Here is a 19,548-nt window from a genome sequence, read left to right as displayed (position 1 = left end):
GCTCCCCCATCCCTGGGACTCTCCAGGCAAGAACACTGGAGTGGGTTGCCATTTCCTTCTCCAATGCATGAAAGTGAAAAGTGAAAGTGAAGCCACTCAGTCATGCCTGACTCTTAGCGACCCCATGGACTACAGCCTACTAGACTCCTCCATCCATGGGATTTTCCAGGCAAGAGTTCTGGAGTGGGGTGCCATTTAGCCTAAATTTATCAAAAAAACAAATTTAATTGTAACATTTATTAGCATTCTAAATAAATGACATTTGGAAGTTTATTTTTTCTTTTTTTAAAAAAAATATTTTTGTTTTGCTCTGTATTTCAATTTGTATGAAGAACTACATTAATTGCCATTACGGTGTTTCTTTTTTTTTTTTTTTGCAAATCTCTTTTTTTATCATTGGAATAAAACTGCTTTATAATGTTGTATAGTTTCTGCTGTGCAACCAAGTGAATTACCTGTATGTATATATTTATCCCCTCCCTCTTCAGCCCCCCTCCCAGCTCCCCCATCCCACCTCTCTAGGTCATCACAGAGCATTGAGCTGAGCTCTCTGTGCTATACAGCAGCTTCCCACTTGTTATCATGTAAGTGTTTCATATCTTTAACAAAACTGTAATTAGACCCCAAATGATTTACAGTTGAGTCTGCATAGAAGACTTATCATATGTATATATTTAAGTGATTAATCAAAGACTGTAGTCATATTTACACCCATCATCATTCAAAGGTGTTGACTTTTAAAATTACTATAGTATAGTCTCTAGTGAATTAAAGGATTCTTATAAATACAGGCTTAGAACACTGACAATGTTCCTTAACTATGCACTGAAAATATAAATGAATCCAGTTCATTACCTAAGGTACTTAAAGAAAGATTTGTCTAAGCACTGATGATCATGGAGCCGATTGCTAAAGTGAGGTTTTCTTATCTGAAGAAACTACTAAAATAGTCTTAAGGGTGATTGTTTTTCTTTTGTGAGCTGGAACGGCATATTAAAAAGAAAAAAAAAAAGGAATGTAATTACTCAGAGGAACACTGAGTATCCCAGATCAGGATAAATTAATTTAGTTGGAAGACCACGTTTTATACTGAGGCTTGGCAAATAAATTTATAGACTTAAGTTTATACAGTATGACATTTTGAGACACGGTGTAGAAGTATCTAGAACTAAAAAATGGACCAGCAGTGATCAGCCTTTCAGTAGGAGCTGTCCTTTCCCCAGAGGCAAAGGTTCCAATGCCTGTCCCAGTTCTGGGTCAGTTCTTCACTTCTCAGCTCTCTGATGGTATAAACTAGAGGAGGGTGCTAGGCAGGCACTGAAGGAGATTGGGTAGGGCTGCACATACATGTGGAGAAGGCAATGGCACCCCACTCCAGTACTCTTGCCTGGAAAATCCCATGGATGGAGGAGCCTGGTGGGCTGCAGTCCATGGGGTCGCTGAGAGTTGGACATGACTCAGTGACTTCACTTTCACTTTTCACTTTCATACATTGGAGAAGGAAATGGCAACCTACTCCAGTGTTCTTGCCTGGAGAATCCCAGGGACGGAGGAGCCTGGTGAGCTGCCGTCTATGGGATCACACAGAGTCGGACACAACTGAAGTGACTTAGCAGCAGCAGCACATGTGTGTGTCCTAACTCGCTTCAGTCGTGTCCTACTCTTTGTGACCCTATGAACCATAGCCCACCTGGCTCCGCTGTCCAGGGGATTCTCCAGGCAAGAATATTGGAGTGAGTTGCCATGCCCTCCTCCTGAGGATCTTCCCAACCCAGGGATCTAAACTCCGTCTCTTCCATCTCCAGCATTGGCAGGTGGGTTCCTTACCACTAGCACCACCTGCGAAGCCTGTAGGCCTGCAGAGCATCCATGAACTCTGAGGACTGTATCACTCGCAGCTAGTGGGTGGCTCTCCTTAAAATGTGGACTGTTCAGTGCTTGTTACTTTAAACCATGCGTCCCATTGCCAAATCTGAGACCACAGAGAAAGTCCTATATCACATCCTGTTGCCGATGAGTACTTAAAATATACACTTTTTACTACTCATTAGATACAAACAGCCTAAACTTTGGTATCTTTATTGCTAGAAACTTCCAACAATATCTGCCTGGAATCACCACTTTGGGAGCAACATTTAAAAGCCAAGCATGCATATTTTAAAGGAAATTGTGACTAAAAAGAGAGAAATCTTGGCTAGAAAAAGTACTGAGAAAAACACAAATAAGCAAATAAAAATTGCCTGATTTCTTTAAAAGTCAATGACAGTTTCATCTGGAAAGGTAAAACCTACAAAACAGAATCAAGATGAGGCTGTATTTGCAGACATGACTCGATTGGTGTAGGCCAAGTTGAAAGAGATGCCATTAGCAAAACAGTCTATCAAATAACACAGCTGAATGCGACTGAACACCCAACAACAGCAAGCAAACAGGCTGCCTGTTTCTGCATAGGACAAAAATCATGATTAAAAAAAAAAAGAACTTTGATAGCTAAGGAAGAATGGAGTACGGAAAATGGGTCCTTTGAGGCATTTATTTACATGTCGTGATATTAATGGATTGTGTGTTAGCCGTTCAGTCGTGTCCGACTCTCCACGACCCCAAGGACTGTAGCCCACCAGGCTCCTCCATCCATGGAATTCTCTAGGCAAGAATATTGGAGTGGGTTGTCATTTCCTTCTCCGAGGAAATTAACGGATTAGAGAACATCTTTCTGCACTGAGAATGTCTTTTTTTTTTTTTTCAATGAAGGAGAAGGAAAGAGTGGCTTTATTTCTTTGCCAGGCAAAGAGAGAGCACAGTGGGCTAGCGCCTCAGTTACCGTCAAGAATGTCTTTGATGAGTGAAAGTAAGAGGGATTGACGGGTAGTGGGTCAGCATCCCTCTCCGTGTGTGACAAGCCAAAAGGAGGGCCACGTTCCCCTAACCTCTCAGCAAGTGATGGAGTCAGTTTCCACCATCTGCACCCTCTGCACCCTGCTCTGTGTCACATCGTGGCCAGCCATCCGAATTCTTCTGAGCAAATGGCCAGACAACCACTGTCATCTGTGTGCAGATTTTTATGTGAGTTTTGATCCTCAAGAGGCAATGTGACACTACGAAGGAGAAAGGGGACAGCTGGAGGGCGTAACAGAATGTGTAGGGTCAGTGCTTTCAACCCAGGACACTCCTCCAGTTCGGATGGGCTCGGTGCAACAGCATTTGGTGCTTAACAAAAAAAAAAAAAAAAAAAAAGATTGGAATTGTCTCACTTCAATTTCCTGATAATCAGCCTAAGTATCATTTTTATTTCTTAAATCTGAGCTGTAATGTGGGAGAGAATATAAAGTTCTTATAACAATTTAGGTAAAAACTGAGATTTAAAAGGATTTTTATACTTGAGACCAGTCGCTTCAGGCTACACCTCCAGATGCCCCAAAGGCATGTCTTCAATCATCTGTGTCCAGATGAGCAATGGTATGTCACTTCTCCGTAAGTAACACATGTTCATTATAACTAGTTTTTCAAAGGCAGAAGAAACAATTTAAATGAATAAATATATTACCTATTGATAACTATGGTTAATATTTTGACATTTTTCTTCCCAGTTTTATTGAGTACATTTATTTTATGAAACTGGACTTTTACATATAAACACACAGAAAGTTTTGGCTCATTTAATATGATATTTGGCCAATTTACAAGGCCATTAAATAGCCTTCAAAGATAGGATGTTATTGAATATATTTCACTGTGAATATGTTTTTATTTTGTTAAACTTGGAACTTGGTTTTCTCTGCCTCTAGTTTCTGGATGTAGCATCAGCCATCAGAGTTACCCTCTGGTACCCCTATACCCCCATTCTCACCCTTCCCCTGGGAAGGGGGCTTCCTCAGCCTCTCCCTCTTCCCTTTTCTTTGGCCTTTGGCAGCCTGTCTATGTTTTATAAAGATAGGTTCCATGTGTCCAGCAGCACCTGCTTCTGGGGATGCAAGTCAATCTAATTTAAAGGTTCAGTATTAGGGAGTTGTGCACCTGAGCCACATTCTGTATTAAGCTGATGAAGGCATTCTTGATTCTCCACCAGCCTTCTGCTGTATTATAATTCAACTGATTCAGAACTCAGAGGTGGAAAAGGTGTCATCTATTAAACTCTTCCAAATCACAGCCAGATTGTATTATAATTCAACTGATTTAGAACTGTTGCATTATAATTCAACTGACTTAGAATTCAAGAAAGGTGGGTCATTTATTAAACCCTCCCAAATCAAAGCCAAATGGTTTCTAAATTCCTATTCCAAACAATGCTGGGATGAACAGCCTTTTACAGGAACCTTTGTATGTTTCTTGAATGATTTCTTATGAGAAGCTAGTTCTTTGATGGGTGATAACTTAGTTTTACTGTTCATACTTTTAAGACTGCAAACATAGGGACAGTTTACCATATCACTCTGGAAACATACTGCCAATGTTTAAATACACAGATGTATTGTGAATGCTCTACATGAAGAGAAACACAGCTATTAAGAGAAAGATCTTGAAGACAGAGGAAAGAAATGTTCTCCAGAAGGTCTTCCTTGACTGAGGGAAGAGACCCTTACTCTAATAAAGGTAAGGAAGTATGGTTAAACACAGAGGCTCTTAAGTTTAGAGATGGGACTACTAGAAATTTGAAAGAGTTCATATCTGAGAAAATTAGAAGTATATGTACTAACTGTATACATATTACATACATTTTAAATATCACTGGAAATTTTATAAAATTGTATTTTACATTAGCAACCAGGATATCCTATAACCAGTAGAGCACGATGGACATTAAACAATGAAAACTTCCAGGATCATCTCAGAGGAAATTAATAGTGCATCAAACTCATGTACCTCAAAATATATTTTCTATTACCACTCTTGAACTGGAAAAATATCCAACTTGAATTTTACTTAGTAAATGACTAAGTGGGCTTCCCAGGTGGCTAAGTGGTAAAGAATCCACCTGCCAATGCGGGAGATGCAGGAAACATGGGTTTGATTCCTGGGTTGGGAAGATCCCCTGAAAGAGAAAATAGCAACTCACTCCAGTATTCTTGCCTGGAAAATCCCATGGACAGAGGAGCCTGGAGGGCTACAGTCCGCTGAGTCACAGAGTTGGACATGACCGAGTGATTTGAGAACAGGCACGTGCACACACACACACACACACACACACACTGACTAAGTACATTTACTCTATAAACTTACTTTACTCCATAAATGATTCAGTCTTATAATAAGCCCTGCTAAGAACTTTCTTTCAAATGTTTTTTTCTCTATTAATCTCATGGGAAGTTTTGTCCTTAATTTTGAAAGACATCTATTTGCAAAACAAGCTACAAAACAAGGTAGCTGTCACTATCTCAACATATCTAGTTATCAGACCCTCTCCTCAAGGTCATAGCTTTCACATTCACTGAAGCTAAGAAGAAAGTATGCTCTGAATTCGAAAAATTGTTATTGCTTGACCCTTCACACAAAGAAATTGGCAACTGCTGGAATGACCTCATGACAAAGACAGATAGCAAGGAAGGTGAATATTTTAAAAACCTTTTCATCAAAATAGATTAAGAAAATGCACTTACTAATGGACTGCAGATTTCATTTTCTTCCCACTATCATTCATTTCAAGTGAAGCGCTGTAACAACATTCGTGGGCTACAACAACATCTCAGAGAATGTTTCCTATCCACAATTAGCCCCCAAGCTAAAGCAGGTTACTGTATGTAAGCAGATCCTATGCCAGAAATACATTCTTCATACGGCTGGGGGAGATTTAGAGAACAGTCTCAAAAATCTATGGGAAAGACCGAGATAATACATAACAGGAAATTCCTTTTAATGTAGAAGTCTCTTAACCTGACAGCTTCCTCTGAAAAGTCAAAGGAGAACCACATTTTCCTGAGAAAGATTCATTTGGGTTTACTAAACCGACAATAAAATATTGATTATATTTGTGGGATGCATTTGTTTCCCCGTGATGCTCAGTATAATCTTTTATTTGGGGGTGAATGCCAAATTATTTAGAAGCTTCTGGGAAACTAAGATAAGAAGTTTCTGTTGCCAAAATTTAAACAAATTGCTCAGGAACTTTGATAGCTTCTTTCTAAAGAAAAAGAGTATGACTTTAGCACAAGGACAAACAAAGGTATTTTGCAGTTAGGCAAGGTTTGGCTCTGCCATCTTGAGCTGGGTTTGGCCACTGAGGAAGAAACAAGTGGATTTCCAGACATTTCTTTGGTCACACACACACACACACACACACACAAACACACACTCTTCCTGACACACTGGTTTGGTAAAGACCCCTCATCACTTCCTCAGTATCCACATTCTCCTTCCTCTTCAGTAATAAAACTCCATAAAGCTAAGGATGGGATTGAGACCAGGTTCCCCCCAATGAGATCTACGTGAAAGTATTGTGTGAATTGCTACAGTCTTCTTAAAGACCAATGTGACTATCTTTGTCCTTTATTCCTTCTGGGGTCTGGCATGAGCCCCTGATGGTAGGAGCTCCAATAGCCATCTGGGACCATGAGGTAAGCAAGAGAAGATAGAGCAGAGGGCTGAAAGTAAAAACTCTGGATCCCCGAAGACAGAGAGCTGCCATATTTGCTCTGACTTTTCTAGTCAAACTTAGTTTGAGAGAGAACCAACTGTTTATCATGTTTAAGCCAGTGGTACTTTAGATTTTTCTACTACATCCAGCTAAATTTAATTTTAGCTAATTTATTGGGTTAAAAAGCAAGTTCAGAAGACAAACTAGAAGGGATTAAACCGTCTCAGGGTCTGCCAATGATCTGTCTGTGTTAGAGTGTGGAACATAATCAAGGATCACAAAATGAAATTCTAAATATCAGGTGGTGGTCGTTAGTTTCTAAGTCATGTCCAACTCTTGTGACCCCATGGACTATAGCCTGCCAGGCTCTGTCCAGGCGACTGCCCAGGCAAGAATACTGAAGTGGGTTGCCAATTCCTTCTCCAGGGGATCTTCCCAACCGAGGGGTCGAACCCAGGTCTGTCTCTTGCATTGCAGGTGATTTCCTGCCTTGCAGGCAGATTCTTCACCAAGTGAACCACCAGGGAAGCCCAAGTGCCAGGTGCTGATTAGTTGTGAGAAATCACACCCAGAATTGTTACATATTCTAGTCTGTCAGGAGAAGGCAATGGCACCCCACTCCAGTACTCCCGCCTAGAAAATCCTGTGGAGGGAGGAGCCTGGTGGGCTGCAGTCCATGGGGTCACTAAGAGTCGGATACGACTGAGCAACTTCACTTTCACTTTTCACTTTCATGCATTGGAGAAGGAAATGGCAACCCACTCCAGTGTTCTTGCCTGGAAAATCCCTGGGATGGGGGAGCCTGGTGGGCTGCCGTCTATGGGGTCGCACAAAGTCGGACATGACTGAAGCGACTTAGCAGCAGCAGCAGCTAGTCTGTCAAGAGTAAAGCTCCAAACTCAGATTTTTTTAAAAAATGCTATCTCCTGATTTTAAAATGCCTGCCAAAGTTAAAACATATATTAAATATGCATATATATTTTAAAATACACAAATGCATACACACACATACACACATAGGCCATATATATCACACATACTGAAGGCCAATTGAAAAGCAGCCGTGGAATGAATATAGCTTTAAAGCCACAGTTTTTGTCTTCTGGGTTAGACTGTAACACTTTCAATGTTCTGGAGATGGAATTCCCTGCTTCCCCCTGGCTTTTGATGCAACTCAACACACAAAGGTAATATAGTAAGATGTGGGTGGGGGGTGGGGTGGTGCGAGGGGAGGAGACAGACCAGATGACCAATCGGATATCTTGCCTGACTCTGCCTTTGGCCTTTACTTAGCCTTGTAAGTAGCATTTAGTTACCTAACCTCTCCTCGTATCCATGTCTTTTCTGTAAAACTAATTCTGTAAAATCATAACATAAACGTGCTTTGTAAATTGCAGGTCACTTTACAAATTAAAGGTATATCTGGTCAAGAATGAATACATTTAATAATTCTCCTTCACGGTCATTGTTAAGAGAAATCCTCTCTAGCACATTTTTACCTCGAGGACACTGGGGGAGGCTTTCCTATCCTTTGACCACAGAAGTGAACTAGAAAAAGCAGTCTACCCTTCCTCTATGTTTAAGTATTAAGTCATCGACCAAGTATCTTCATGATACATTTCGACCAAACGTCATAGAATACTGGTAGCCAATAGTGACGTGTCTTTAACAGTAACACAGATACACCTTCTGAATACATTTCACAGTGCCCTGTATGCTGGGAATAACAAAACTAATAAAATATGCAGATACTAGACTAAGGAGAAACTGGAATTCAATATTTGATAATTATTTGTGCACGTGCTCCCTCTCCCTTGCTTCCTCTCTCTCTCCCTCAAATGATTTTCAGTACCATCTTTACCTGGGAAATATATAAGAGGTCTGGTTCAGTCTAAGCACTGAGGCTTCATTCATGCATTCATTCACATGTCTAACGTACTGATGGGATTACAAAAGAACTTTCTATAGAAGACCAAGGCAATATGAAAACTGTTTAAAAATTTAAGAAGCACAAAAGAGAGACCGTTTGCAGAAGCCCATTTAGAAAGATCATCTTTCTAGCGTCAGAAAAGAACTTAGCTCCCTCAACATTGAGCAATTCCTGACATTTAAATCAAAGGTCTCTGAGTCTGGAGCAGCTGAATCCAGTGCAGACTGAATGACTCCTTCCCACCCTTTCCAACAGGGAAGGAGAACCTACACCTTCCTTATTCCTTCAGCATTCACGTCATCAGAAAGACTGCTGCACAGTATTGGTTCATTGTATGAAAATAAAATAGCTCTAATCTACTAGCCTCTCACACAACTCCAGGTTTTATCAGAAACATAAAAGCAGATACTTTTTTCCTACGAGGCTGAGAGCAGAATACTCCCCAGGTAAAGGCATGAACACGCACCAGTGTGGATATATAACGATGATCTCCTTTCCTTGAAGCTAGGAGGAGTTTCTGCCTATCTGTTCCCAGTCTTGTGTCCCTCTAAAGCACAGATTTTTGGAAAGGCAGCATATTCCCCACCAGAGGATCATATTTCTGGAACTCTGGAGCAAAAAAGAACTTTCTTTCAAAGGAAGCTGCATACTATGTTTGTATAACAGATAGCAAAAGGGAAGTGGAAGGAGGGGCTCTAATTTTATTATAATGTGAAGCGCTTAGATGTTGAAGAGTTTTGCACGCAGAAAGGGTTCAACCCAAAAATACACACTTGAGGAAAGGCAATTTATAAACACACGATGGAGAGAAAAACCAAGAATAAAGGTTGTTCTGAAATAGTCATCCCTTGGAAAGGAAAAGTTGAAGAGCATTTCGTTTATTTTTTAAAAGACTTTCATGTAATTTTAAGTTCAAGGTGCTAAGTCTTTCTCCTATTCTATTGATTGTGTCTCTGGAAAGATCTGTATTAACTGCCAATTTCACTGCTTTTGTCCTGTACTCTTTGATAAGTGTTGGGGGTGGTCCCCAAGAAAAAATATCTACATTGCAGTTCATCCATTCAAATAAAGTGTGTCCAAGCATATATTCTTTCATTAAGTGGTACAACTCTGACACTCTATAAAAAATGAACAACACTGTTATCCTTTTTGTTTTGTCAATCATATGTACTGACAGGTAACAGCAAATTTCAAGTTGGTAAAGAAAATTCTCCATCTCGAGATTTTATATAAGAGGAATGAGATGTCTGAACTGGGAGGGTAACCATGTACTTGCAAGTGTGTCAATATATGTATGTTTATGTGTTTGTATATCTGTCTGCCTGTGTTTGTGGCTGTGGATAGCTGTGTGGTCATTCAGTTTCAAACAGAAAAGTTTTAAAAAACTCATTTTCCTGGGGTTTTGAGGTTTGACAAACCTCAAAAATGTACCCGTGATTTTCAATTTCACATCAAGGCTAGACCACAATCAGTTCCAATGTCACCATTCTATGCACACAGGGGAACCTAAAAAACTGTCTCATCTCCATGAAAAAATGTCTCAATTCCCAAATCAAACCACACAGCTTATCATTTTCAAACTAATCTTGTGACAAAACAGACTTTGATCCCTTTGCCAAAATTCCCATTGAAACTTCTTCTAATGCCATTTCTAAACACTGATCATCTTTTATCAAATTTCTTCATGAATATCTCATTTAATTAAACCTAAGCATGCTCATCAGAGGCCTGGCAAAGCTACAATAATGACATGCAGGTTGCCAGGTTAGACAGGAACTGAGCCCAGCTGACCCTCTCCTGCACCTTCTCATAACCCAACCAAAATGAGAAAAGGAAAATAAAGTCAAGGGAAAGTTCAGTTAACACAAACGTTTGAGAAATCCCTGCTTGTTGGATTACAAATGGATTCAGACTGAAGAAAGGCACTGGGACCTCTTTGGCAATTCTACTTTCCGAGCCAGGATGTAGTATTTGGAAGGAGAAAGCTGAAGACAGAGTAGGTTTTGAGGAGAGCAGTCCGTACTCGACTCATTATGCATTTAACTGTTTTGGATCAACAATACTGAGAGGCCCTGGGCAGACCTGGCCAAGCCAAACAGAGGAGCTGGTCTATGGCAAGTTCTTCCTGGTTCCGCGAGGTTCTTCTCCACCAGGAGTGGAGGCCAGCAGAAAACAGCCTATAAAACTGAAGCCTGCCTGGGGCAACTGTTAATAGTTCAATATACAAGGGGCATTTTTAGTGAGTTCTTTTCTCTCATAGAGGCCTTTCAAAGGTCACAAGACAGGGGAAAAAACACAAATGAAAAGTAGATTCAACACACTGATAAAATGGTAGATGCTGTCATCATAAACAAAATTCAAAGGCAAGTGAAACACAGAGGAAAAATACCTGCCGCAGACTTGGGGACAGAAAGGTTAATATCATTAAAATTTAAAGAGTATTTGCAAATCACTAAGAAAAAGAACCACTTTCAGAAAAAAAAAAATGGTTAATGATCCCAAAGTCTTTTAAGAGGAATTTTTCAAAAAAGCTATATATGGCCAGTGTATTTAAAAAGTATATGAAAAAAGTGTTCAACCTCACTAATAAGAAAGGGGAATATAAAAATGATTCTATTTTTCACATATAAATCAGAGGGCCATGTTCAAACGATACCTGCGCTGGCTGTATCCTAGATATGAACCTACACACTGTATGTTGGAGTATAATTTGGTATACATTTTCTGCAGAGCCACTTGGCACAGGCAGCAAAGGCCTTAAAAACAGGCATCTTCTCTGGAGGAATAATACCCACCAGTTCAGAAATTTGTATTAAGGACATTATTAGAGATATGAGCAAAGATTTGGTCTCACCGTGTTGCTCTTAACAGCCTGTGTGTATCTTAGTCGCCCAGTTGTGTCTGACTCAGTGAATCCATGGACTGTAGCCCACCAGGCTTCTCTGTCCATGGAATTCTCCAAGCAAGAATACTGGAGTGGGTAGCCATTTCCTTCTCCAGGGGATCTTCCTAACCCAAGGATCAAACTAGGATCTCCTGCATTATAGGTGGAATCTTGACCATCTGAGCCAGCAGGAAAGCCTGTAACAGCATAAATACATGATAATAGGTAATTACATGATACAAATTAACACACATCCTGAAATGGAATACTGTGTGGCCATGAAAAATGATAAAGCAGAAATGTATTTCTTATTATGGAAAGAAGACTGCAAAATATGATGGAAAAGTTCAGTTAAAAAAGATAATATACAGTATGATGCTTCTTTGGGTAAACATTATTTATACATGGTATATGTACATGTATGAATATATACCTATTACCTAGACAACTGCAAAAAGATCAAGATGGATATGTGCCAAAATATTAAAGTGTATTTTCAGAAAATTTTTCTGATTATTTTATCTTCTAAGATAAACACTTATTATAAGTAAAATAAAATGTGTTTTTAAAAAATGAATCAAAGAGAAAAACAAGAATCTAGATATAGAAGTCATGTTTAAAAAATCAACAATGTTTCTTTACATTAAGAATAACTGTTTAACTGCTCATATAACTCAGTAACAAACAAAATCCAATCCAGTTGAAAAGTGTGCCAAAGGCCTAAATAGGTATTTCTCCAAAGACATACAGATGGCCAATAGGCACATGATAAGACACTCACCATCTCTAATTGTTAGAGAAATGCAAATCAAAATTACAGTGAGGTAACACCTCACTCCAGTCCGAATGGCCATTATCAAAAAAATCTACAAGTAGGTGGCACTAGTGGTAAAGAACCTACCTACCAGTGCAGGAGACATGAGAGATGCGCGTTGGATCCCTGGGTTGGGAACAATCCCCTTGAGGATGATATGGCAACCCACTCCAGTATTCTTGCCTGGAGAATCCCAAGGACAGAGGAGGCTGGTGGGCTACAGTCCATAGGGTCACAAAGAGTCAGACACGACTGAAGTGACTTAGCACAGCACAACAAATGCTGGAGAGGGTGCGGAGAAAAGGGAGCCCTCCAACACCCCTGGCGGGAATGTAAATCAGTGCAGGTGCTATGGAGAACAGAATGGAGGCTCCTTAAACTGAAAACAGAGTTGCCAGAAGAGCCAGAAATCCCACTCCTGGGCATACACCCAGGAAAAACTGTAATTTGAAAAAATACATGCACCTCTCTGTTAATAGCAGCACAATAACCAATACGTGGGAACAACCTAACTATCAACAACAGATGCCTGGATAAAGAAGATGTGGTCCATATATACAATGGAATATTACTCAGCCATCAAAATGTATGCAATAATGCCATCTGCAGCAACACAGATGGACCTGGAGATGATCAGACTGAGTGAAGCAAGTCAGAAAGAGAAAGACAGTTACCACATGATATCACTTACACATGGACTCTAAAACACAACACAAATGAACATGTCTGTGAAACAGAAACAGACTCACAGATATAAAGAAAAGACTGTTTGCCACAGGGAAGGGAAGTCAGGGAGGGACGGACTGGGAGTTTGGGATTAGCAAATGTAAACTAGCATATATAGGATGGATTAATAATGAGGTCCTACCACATAGCATAGGGAACTATATTCAATACCCTGTGATGAACCATAATGGAAAAGAATATGAAAATATATGTATAACTGAGTCACTTGGCTGTATAGCAGAAATTAACACAACACTGTAAATAAACTATACCACAATACAATGTTTTTAATTTTAAAAAATTGTTTAACATTTAATTTCTAAAGACACTATTCATGATAGCAATATTGAATGGAATACATTTATGTCTAAATCTGAAAAATATATGCAGAACTTAATTAGTAGAAATCTATAACTTTATTGAAGGATATGAAAAGAACTGGTTAAAAATGGACACACTATAGTCTTGACTTGGAAGGACTATAATTATAAACCATAAATAATTCCCAAGTTAATTCTATATTTTCTATATTGAAATCAAAATCTTGGCTGGTTTCATTTGGAATATGTATCAATGAATTAAAACTTCATATTAAATAATAAATATATGAGAACTGACTTAAAGAGAAAAAATTAGAAAATGGAGACTTCTCATGATCAGGTATTTAAATAGATTGTAAAGTTATAATAATTACATCATTTTTGCAAAGCTTAAAAGTAATAGATAATAGGATGAACTATCCTATTATCCAGGATAATAAAAAATTCATAGGAGGCCAGGAGAAGCTCAAATACCCATAAACTTTAAGTGTATGACAAAAGAGGCATTCAATTAAATTGGAAAAGGATGAATGGCTGGTAAACACATGATGCTGGGGAAACTGGTTAACTATTAAAAAATAAAGTTAGACATCTTTGTCATACCATACACTAAAATAAGCTCCTGATAGATTAAACTGTGAGATGGGAAAATATTTCTCTGATATGGGAAATGAGAAAGCCATGCTAAGAATATAAGCAAATGTAGGATCTTAAAGACAAAGTTTGATAGATTTGACTATATACAAATTTAAATCATCCATTTAACCACACTGTGATAAACAAAAGCAAAAGGCAGCGAGCTGGAAAAAACAACTGCAGCATGTATACAAATAGTTACCAGTCTTACTATATGAAGAGCTTTTACAAATGATCAAACCAACAAACAAACATACACCATAGTTGCCAAATGGTCAAAACCAATGACCAGGTAATCCTCAAAGGAAAAATACAAATGCCCAGTAAATGTATTAGAAAATACGCATTCCACAATAAAACGAAAACCACTGAATTTGCTGAAATGATACCTCTGTTTACCTACCAAATAGGCAAAGATATTAAAAATATTGGCACATGTTACTGGTGACCCTGTGGCAAACTTACTGCTGTGGTACTCTGCTGAAGTGAAGTGAAAGTCATTCAGTTGTGTCCAACTCTTTGGAACCCTATGGACTATACAGCCCATGGAATTCTCCAGGCCAGAATACTGGAGTGGGTAGCCTTTCCCATCTCCAGGGGAATCTTCCCAACTCAGGGATCGAACTCAGGTCTCTCGCATTGTGGGCGGATTCTTTACCAGCTGAGCCACAAGGGAAGCCCAAAAATACTGGGGTAGGTAGCATATCCCTTCTCCAGGGGATCTTCCAGACCCAAGAATCCAACTGGGGTCTCCTGCATTGCAGGCAGATTCTTTACAAACTGAGCTATGGGGTGGGGGGTGGGGGAACTCTGCTGATGGGAATGTAAATCTATACAACCCTCCAAGGCAGAACTGGACAAAATGTATCAGGTAGTTTACAGATGTTCACATCTCTTAATTAAGCAACTTTCAGAAATTCGTATTAAGGAAGTAATCAAAGGGGTCTATAAATATTTGTGTTTACCAAAACTTTTGTTCAACAACAGACGACAGGTCAAATAGATTATAGACTATAATAATCTAGCAAGTAAGGTCAGTATATAATAACTACATTATATTAGATATATAATGATATAGATCATTTCATGATATAACAGGTGAAAAATGTAGGCTACAAAACAGCAAGACACTAGCTTGTTTTAAAGTATGAGCAGATGTGCATACTGGGCAAATATTTAACAATATGTAAACAGTGGCTTTTTAAGGGTGATGAGATTAGAGGGTTTTCCCCCCTTTTCCTCCGCTGGTTTCATTCATTCCACACACACTGGCTTGCTATCCTGTGCCCAACATCTCTATAGGCTCTAAATTTTCTTCAAATGAATATGCATTACACTGTAATCAGAAAAAGTTACATTTTGGCAAAGTAAAAGTCCAGCATCTGAAACTGACTTCCTTCTTTTAAAAGTCTGGTAAAGGACTCAGAGCAATGAAGTGCATATTGAAAGTATAAAGTCACATCCCAGAGAATTGGGGAAATGTTCAGGTCACTCCACCTCTTACCTTTAGTGACACTTCCTAAAACATACTCACGTGTTACAGTTTGCCCATAGTTTGTTCCCACGACAGTGAATGTGAACAGCATCTCAAGGACTCCTTCCTAATAGAGTTCTCAAAGACCACTTAATGAGCCTGACATCTCCTTAAGCCTTTTAAATCCATCCTTTCAAGGCAACCCCCTCCCTTCCACAACAGGATAGGTATGATTCTGACTTTGGAGATGGGACGCTTGACTTGGGGTGCTATGGCTGGCCCGCGGCTGAGCCCGGCTTATAGCCGGGCAGGCGGTGGTGGGTGGGAAGGGCACCTTACCGCGGCTTGCTGGAAGGCGCCCTTGGTGTAGGTGCCACCGCCTCTGTAGGTGATGGCCGGGATCTCGCGGCTGAGCAGCGCGCACTTGTGTTGGTGCGCGCGGCGGGAGGAGATGTAATCGACGCGCGGCACCACGTTGTTCTTGGACGAGAAGGTCACGATGGCCACACGCGTGGCCGTGGGCACCACGGGGAAGTCGGACAGCAGCTTGCGGACGAACTTGAGCTCGCTGAGGAAGTTGGCTTGGCCCACGCTGGACGACTCGTCCACCAGGAAGACGAGCTCCAGGCGCTCGCTGAGCTCCCGCAGCCGCCGCACGCGTCGCCGGAACGCCTGGCCCAGCCGCTCCACTTTGCTCTCCGCGGCCGCCGCGTCCTCGCTGGGCGCGGGCGGCTCCGGCAGCTGCCCGGGGGCTCCGGGCGCCGCCTCGGGGAAGAGGCGGAAGCTGAAATTGCGCGACGGGGACAGCTGCTGAAAGGTCGCCCAGCCTGAAACCAGCGCCAGACCCCAGCAACAAAAGGCCAGGCGCGCCCACATTGCGCTAGAGACGGAGCGGCCGCCCGGAGCGCAGGCGTCTGCCCAGCGCGGAGAGATGCTCGGGCGCCGGGGTCGCCGAGGGGCGTGCGCGGCGCGGGGCGTGGGACGGCGGCCGCGAGCCTCAGCGCTCTCTCCTCTGACACTGGGGACACAGTCCAGACTCCTCCGGCAGCCCGAGAATTAGGGAGGGAAGGCGCGCGCTCGCTACCCCTCTCGCTCCCGTCTTTTCTCTCCCCTCACTCCTCCTCCTCCTCCTCGCTCTCCCCGAAGCCTATAAAATGTTTGAAGGCAAGGGGGCAGTCAAGAATAATCTCCCGCTTCCTCCTTCTCTCCCTCCTCTGTCTCTCCCTCTCCCCTCGCCTTCCTCTATCTCTGCCTCTATCTCTCTCCTCCCCCTTCTTCTCCTCCCGGGTTCAAGCCAAAGACTCTCGGAGATTCCATGACACCAGAACCCCGCGTCTGTCAGGCGGTCAACATTCCCGCAGCAAGCGCACCAGCGCCGAAGCCCTGATTGATCCCATATGTCTGGCAGGAGCCGCAGAGGAATTCACTGGAGATGGATCCAGATACCGAGAGTGCCACAGTAATTGGAAACACTTTGTAGAGGAAAACACACACGGACTGGCCAGGGAGTTGAAAGCATCTTTTGAAAATTGCTTGCTCACCTTTTGTGTCTCTTCCCCCTCTCCGGAGAAACCTCAAAGCCTTCTCCAAGAGGATGTTTTATTCGACTTTTGTGGTGGGGCTTTCCGATCGGTGGGGTGTGTGTGTGTCCTCTTGAGGGTCCTCTCCGATCACAATATATAGGGGTTGCATCTACCCCTATGCAGCCCCTAGAATGACTGTTGTGGCGCTGCACGCATGCATTTATTTATTCATCCGTTTGGTTACCCCTTCATTAATTTAGCAAATATTTTTGAGCACCTGTTGTGTGCTAGGACACCTGGAATATAAGGAGGAACACAAATTGACATAGATCTTGTCCCCAAGAAACTTACAGGGTAACAAGTGATATGACCATTAACCAAATATTTCATAAATAATGTATATACTTACATCTGACCATGCTAAATTCTATGAAGATCTCAGGCAGATAGACTTGACCTTGGAAAGGTCAGGGAAGCCTTCACTGAGGACGTGAAGTTTGTGCTGAAATCTGATGATGAGTAAGAGTTTCTATCCTCCAGTCCTCTCTTGTATGCCCATGGCCTGTTTCAACAGGTGAGACTCACAGAGGCCTACCTCCTTGACTTTAAATGGCACCTAACACATAACTACATACCTACACAGGTTGCCACCCTGGGGTAGTTACTTTTTTTCCAAAACAAAACCCTGAAAGGGGTAGTGCAAGTGCAAAGAGGAAGTAAACTTTGCAGAAGAGATGGAGTAAACTTTGCAAAAGTAATTCTAGTGAGGAGTCAGGAGCCTTGTGCAGATACATTTCTGCCATTATATAAATCACCTGAACCAAGACATTTCCAAGTCTTAGCTTCAGTTTCCATATCTGTTTCATGATGGAAATCAATAATCTCAGAATTTCCTTTGTCCCCCAGAATATTAGATACTGAGGTATTAAAGCTGAATAAGACTCATTTCCAATCTTCCAGAAGTTCAAAGGCTATCAGAAGAGAAAACAGACTTTGCAAACAATTATAGAGTCGTAGGATGATTGCAAGGATGGGGAATAGGGAGCAAGAAGAAAAAATTCTCAATCTTCCTGGATCTTCCTGAGGAATAAGCAAGACCTCATTTGAGCTGAGACTGTTGAAAAAGAGAAAGTCTGTCCAAATTTCATCTACTCTGTGTTATTTCAAATACATCATTAAGAGCTAACATTTCAGGACCTTTATGTGCCAGGCACCATGGCAACCTCTATGTGTACTCACTCATATGTTCCCCACAAAAACCCAGAGAGGTAGACGATTGTTTTAGTACTTTCTGGTTGCAAGCAATAGGCACCCAGCTTCTCCTCACTGTAAACAAGAAGGGATTGCTCGGCTCAGTAACTAAACTGGAGAAAGGGTAAGGGTGGATTTGTCTCAAAAAAAGCTTGGAAAAGGAAATCAAGAACAACCTAAGTCTTCCATTTTCCTCTTGCTTCTGTTTCTCTTAGAATGTTAGATTTAGTTTGTGTCTTCAGATTTATGAACTGAAAAGGAAAGACTTTTGCCCAGGAGCTCAAGTTAAAAACAATTCAACAAAAACAATCACCACCATGACCTTAGAGAAAGATGTCACTGAAGTGTGCATGGGTTATATGCCCATCCCTAGCCCAGCACTAGAGAGGACATGTGCTGTGCTTAGTCGCTCAGTCATGTCCGACTCTTTGCAACCCCATGGACTGTAGCCTGCCAGGCTTCTCTGTCCATGGGGGTTCTCCAAGCAAGAATACTGGAATGGGTTGCCATGCCCTCCACCAGCGGATCTTCCCAACCCAGGGACTGAACCCAGGTCTCCTGCACAGGCAGATTCTTTACTGTCTGAGCTACCAGGGAAGCAGTGGAATGCATGGGCCATTATAATTGCCCTAACTTAGGGCATATGCTTACTGTGGCAGAGACTCTTAGTCACCTATCTAGTACATCTCTTCTAGAAGGGCCTAGAAGAGAAATAGAGCTCCTGAGTTTTTGCTGGGCACAAAATTATCCAAAATGAAGATTATATATCCCAGCTTCCGTTGCAGATGGATGTAGCCATATAGCTAGGTTCTGGGCAATGATATACAAATCCTGGTTTTGTGTGGCAGCTTCAGAAAACCTCTTTTAAAAGACAGCTGCTCCCTTTGTCTGCTGTCTCTTCCTTTCATCCCTTATTCCATTTTCTACCTGGAACATGAACCTGGCAGCAGACATCTAGCAGCCAGCTTGGATCATGAGAATAATGGCCACATTCAAGCAACAAGTGAGTAGTAATCCAGAAAGAGCATGGATTCTGCACACTTCACAGAGCAGAACCCCCATACTCATCTCAGACTGACTCTCTACCCCTTTTGAGTTTTCCTATTACCTTCAGCTGAATTTGATCCTGTATAATAAACTCAAACCTGGAGCCATGGGAGCTATCCTCTCAATACATGCTTTCATAAATGCTATGGGAGAGAAAGGAGGATATAATGAATTACTCACTGCTCCAAAACACATCACTTGTTTCATTTCATTGCCGAAAAAACATGTATGGCCATGTATCATTCCAAAGGTTGTGAAGTACAATCTTAACATTGCTCTAGAAATCAGAAAGCTAGAAACATTTGGTGAACATAGCAAACAATTACAATATTGAGTCATATGAAATGGGAAAACAGCCGAGTTCAAAAAGAAAAA

General features: G+C 41.3%; 1 protein-coding gene across 3 annotated transcripts in view; it reads right to left on the bottom strand.

Moving 5' to 3' along the window:
* The window catches only part of SVEP1 (sushi, von Willebrand factor type A, EGF and pentraxin domain containing 1), a 200,698-nt gene extending 183,181 nt beyond the window's left edge, over nucleotides 1–17,517 (bottom strand). For all 3 annotated transcript variants that reach the window (XR_011254209.1, XM_069575440.1, XM_069575441.1), the window contains exon 1: nucleotides 15,692–17,517. Coding sequence is in view for 2 of the 3 variants with exons in the window: in XM_069575440.1 (XP_069431541.1) it covers nucleotides 15,692–16,228 (537 nt within the window). In the remaining variant the exon portion in view is untranslated. The remainder of the gene's footprint in view (nucleotides 1–15,691) is intronic.
* Between the last annotated feature and the right edge of the window lie 2,031 nt (nucleotides 17,518–19,548).

Source organism: Ovis canadensis, chromosome 2, assembly GCF_042477335.2.
Source record: "Ovis canadensis isolate MfBH-ARS-UI-01 breed Bighorn chromosome 2, ARS-UI_OviCan_v2, whole genome shotgun sequence".
Lineage (NCBI taxonomy): Eukaryota > Metazoa > Chordata > Mammalia > Artiodactyla > Bovidae > Ovis > Ovis canadensis.
The sequence above is the reverse complement of the archived record's forward strand: the minus strand, read 5'-3'. Positions and strand labels throughout refer to the sequence as shown.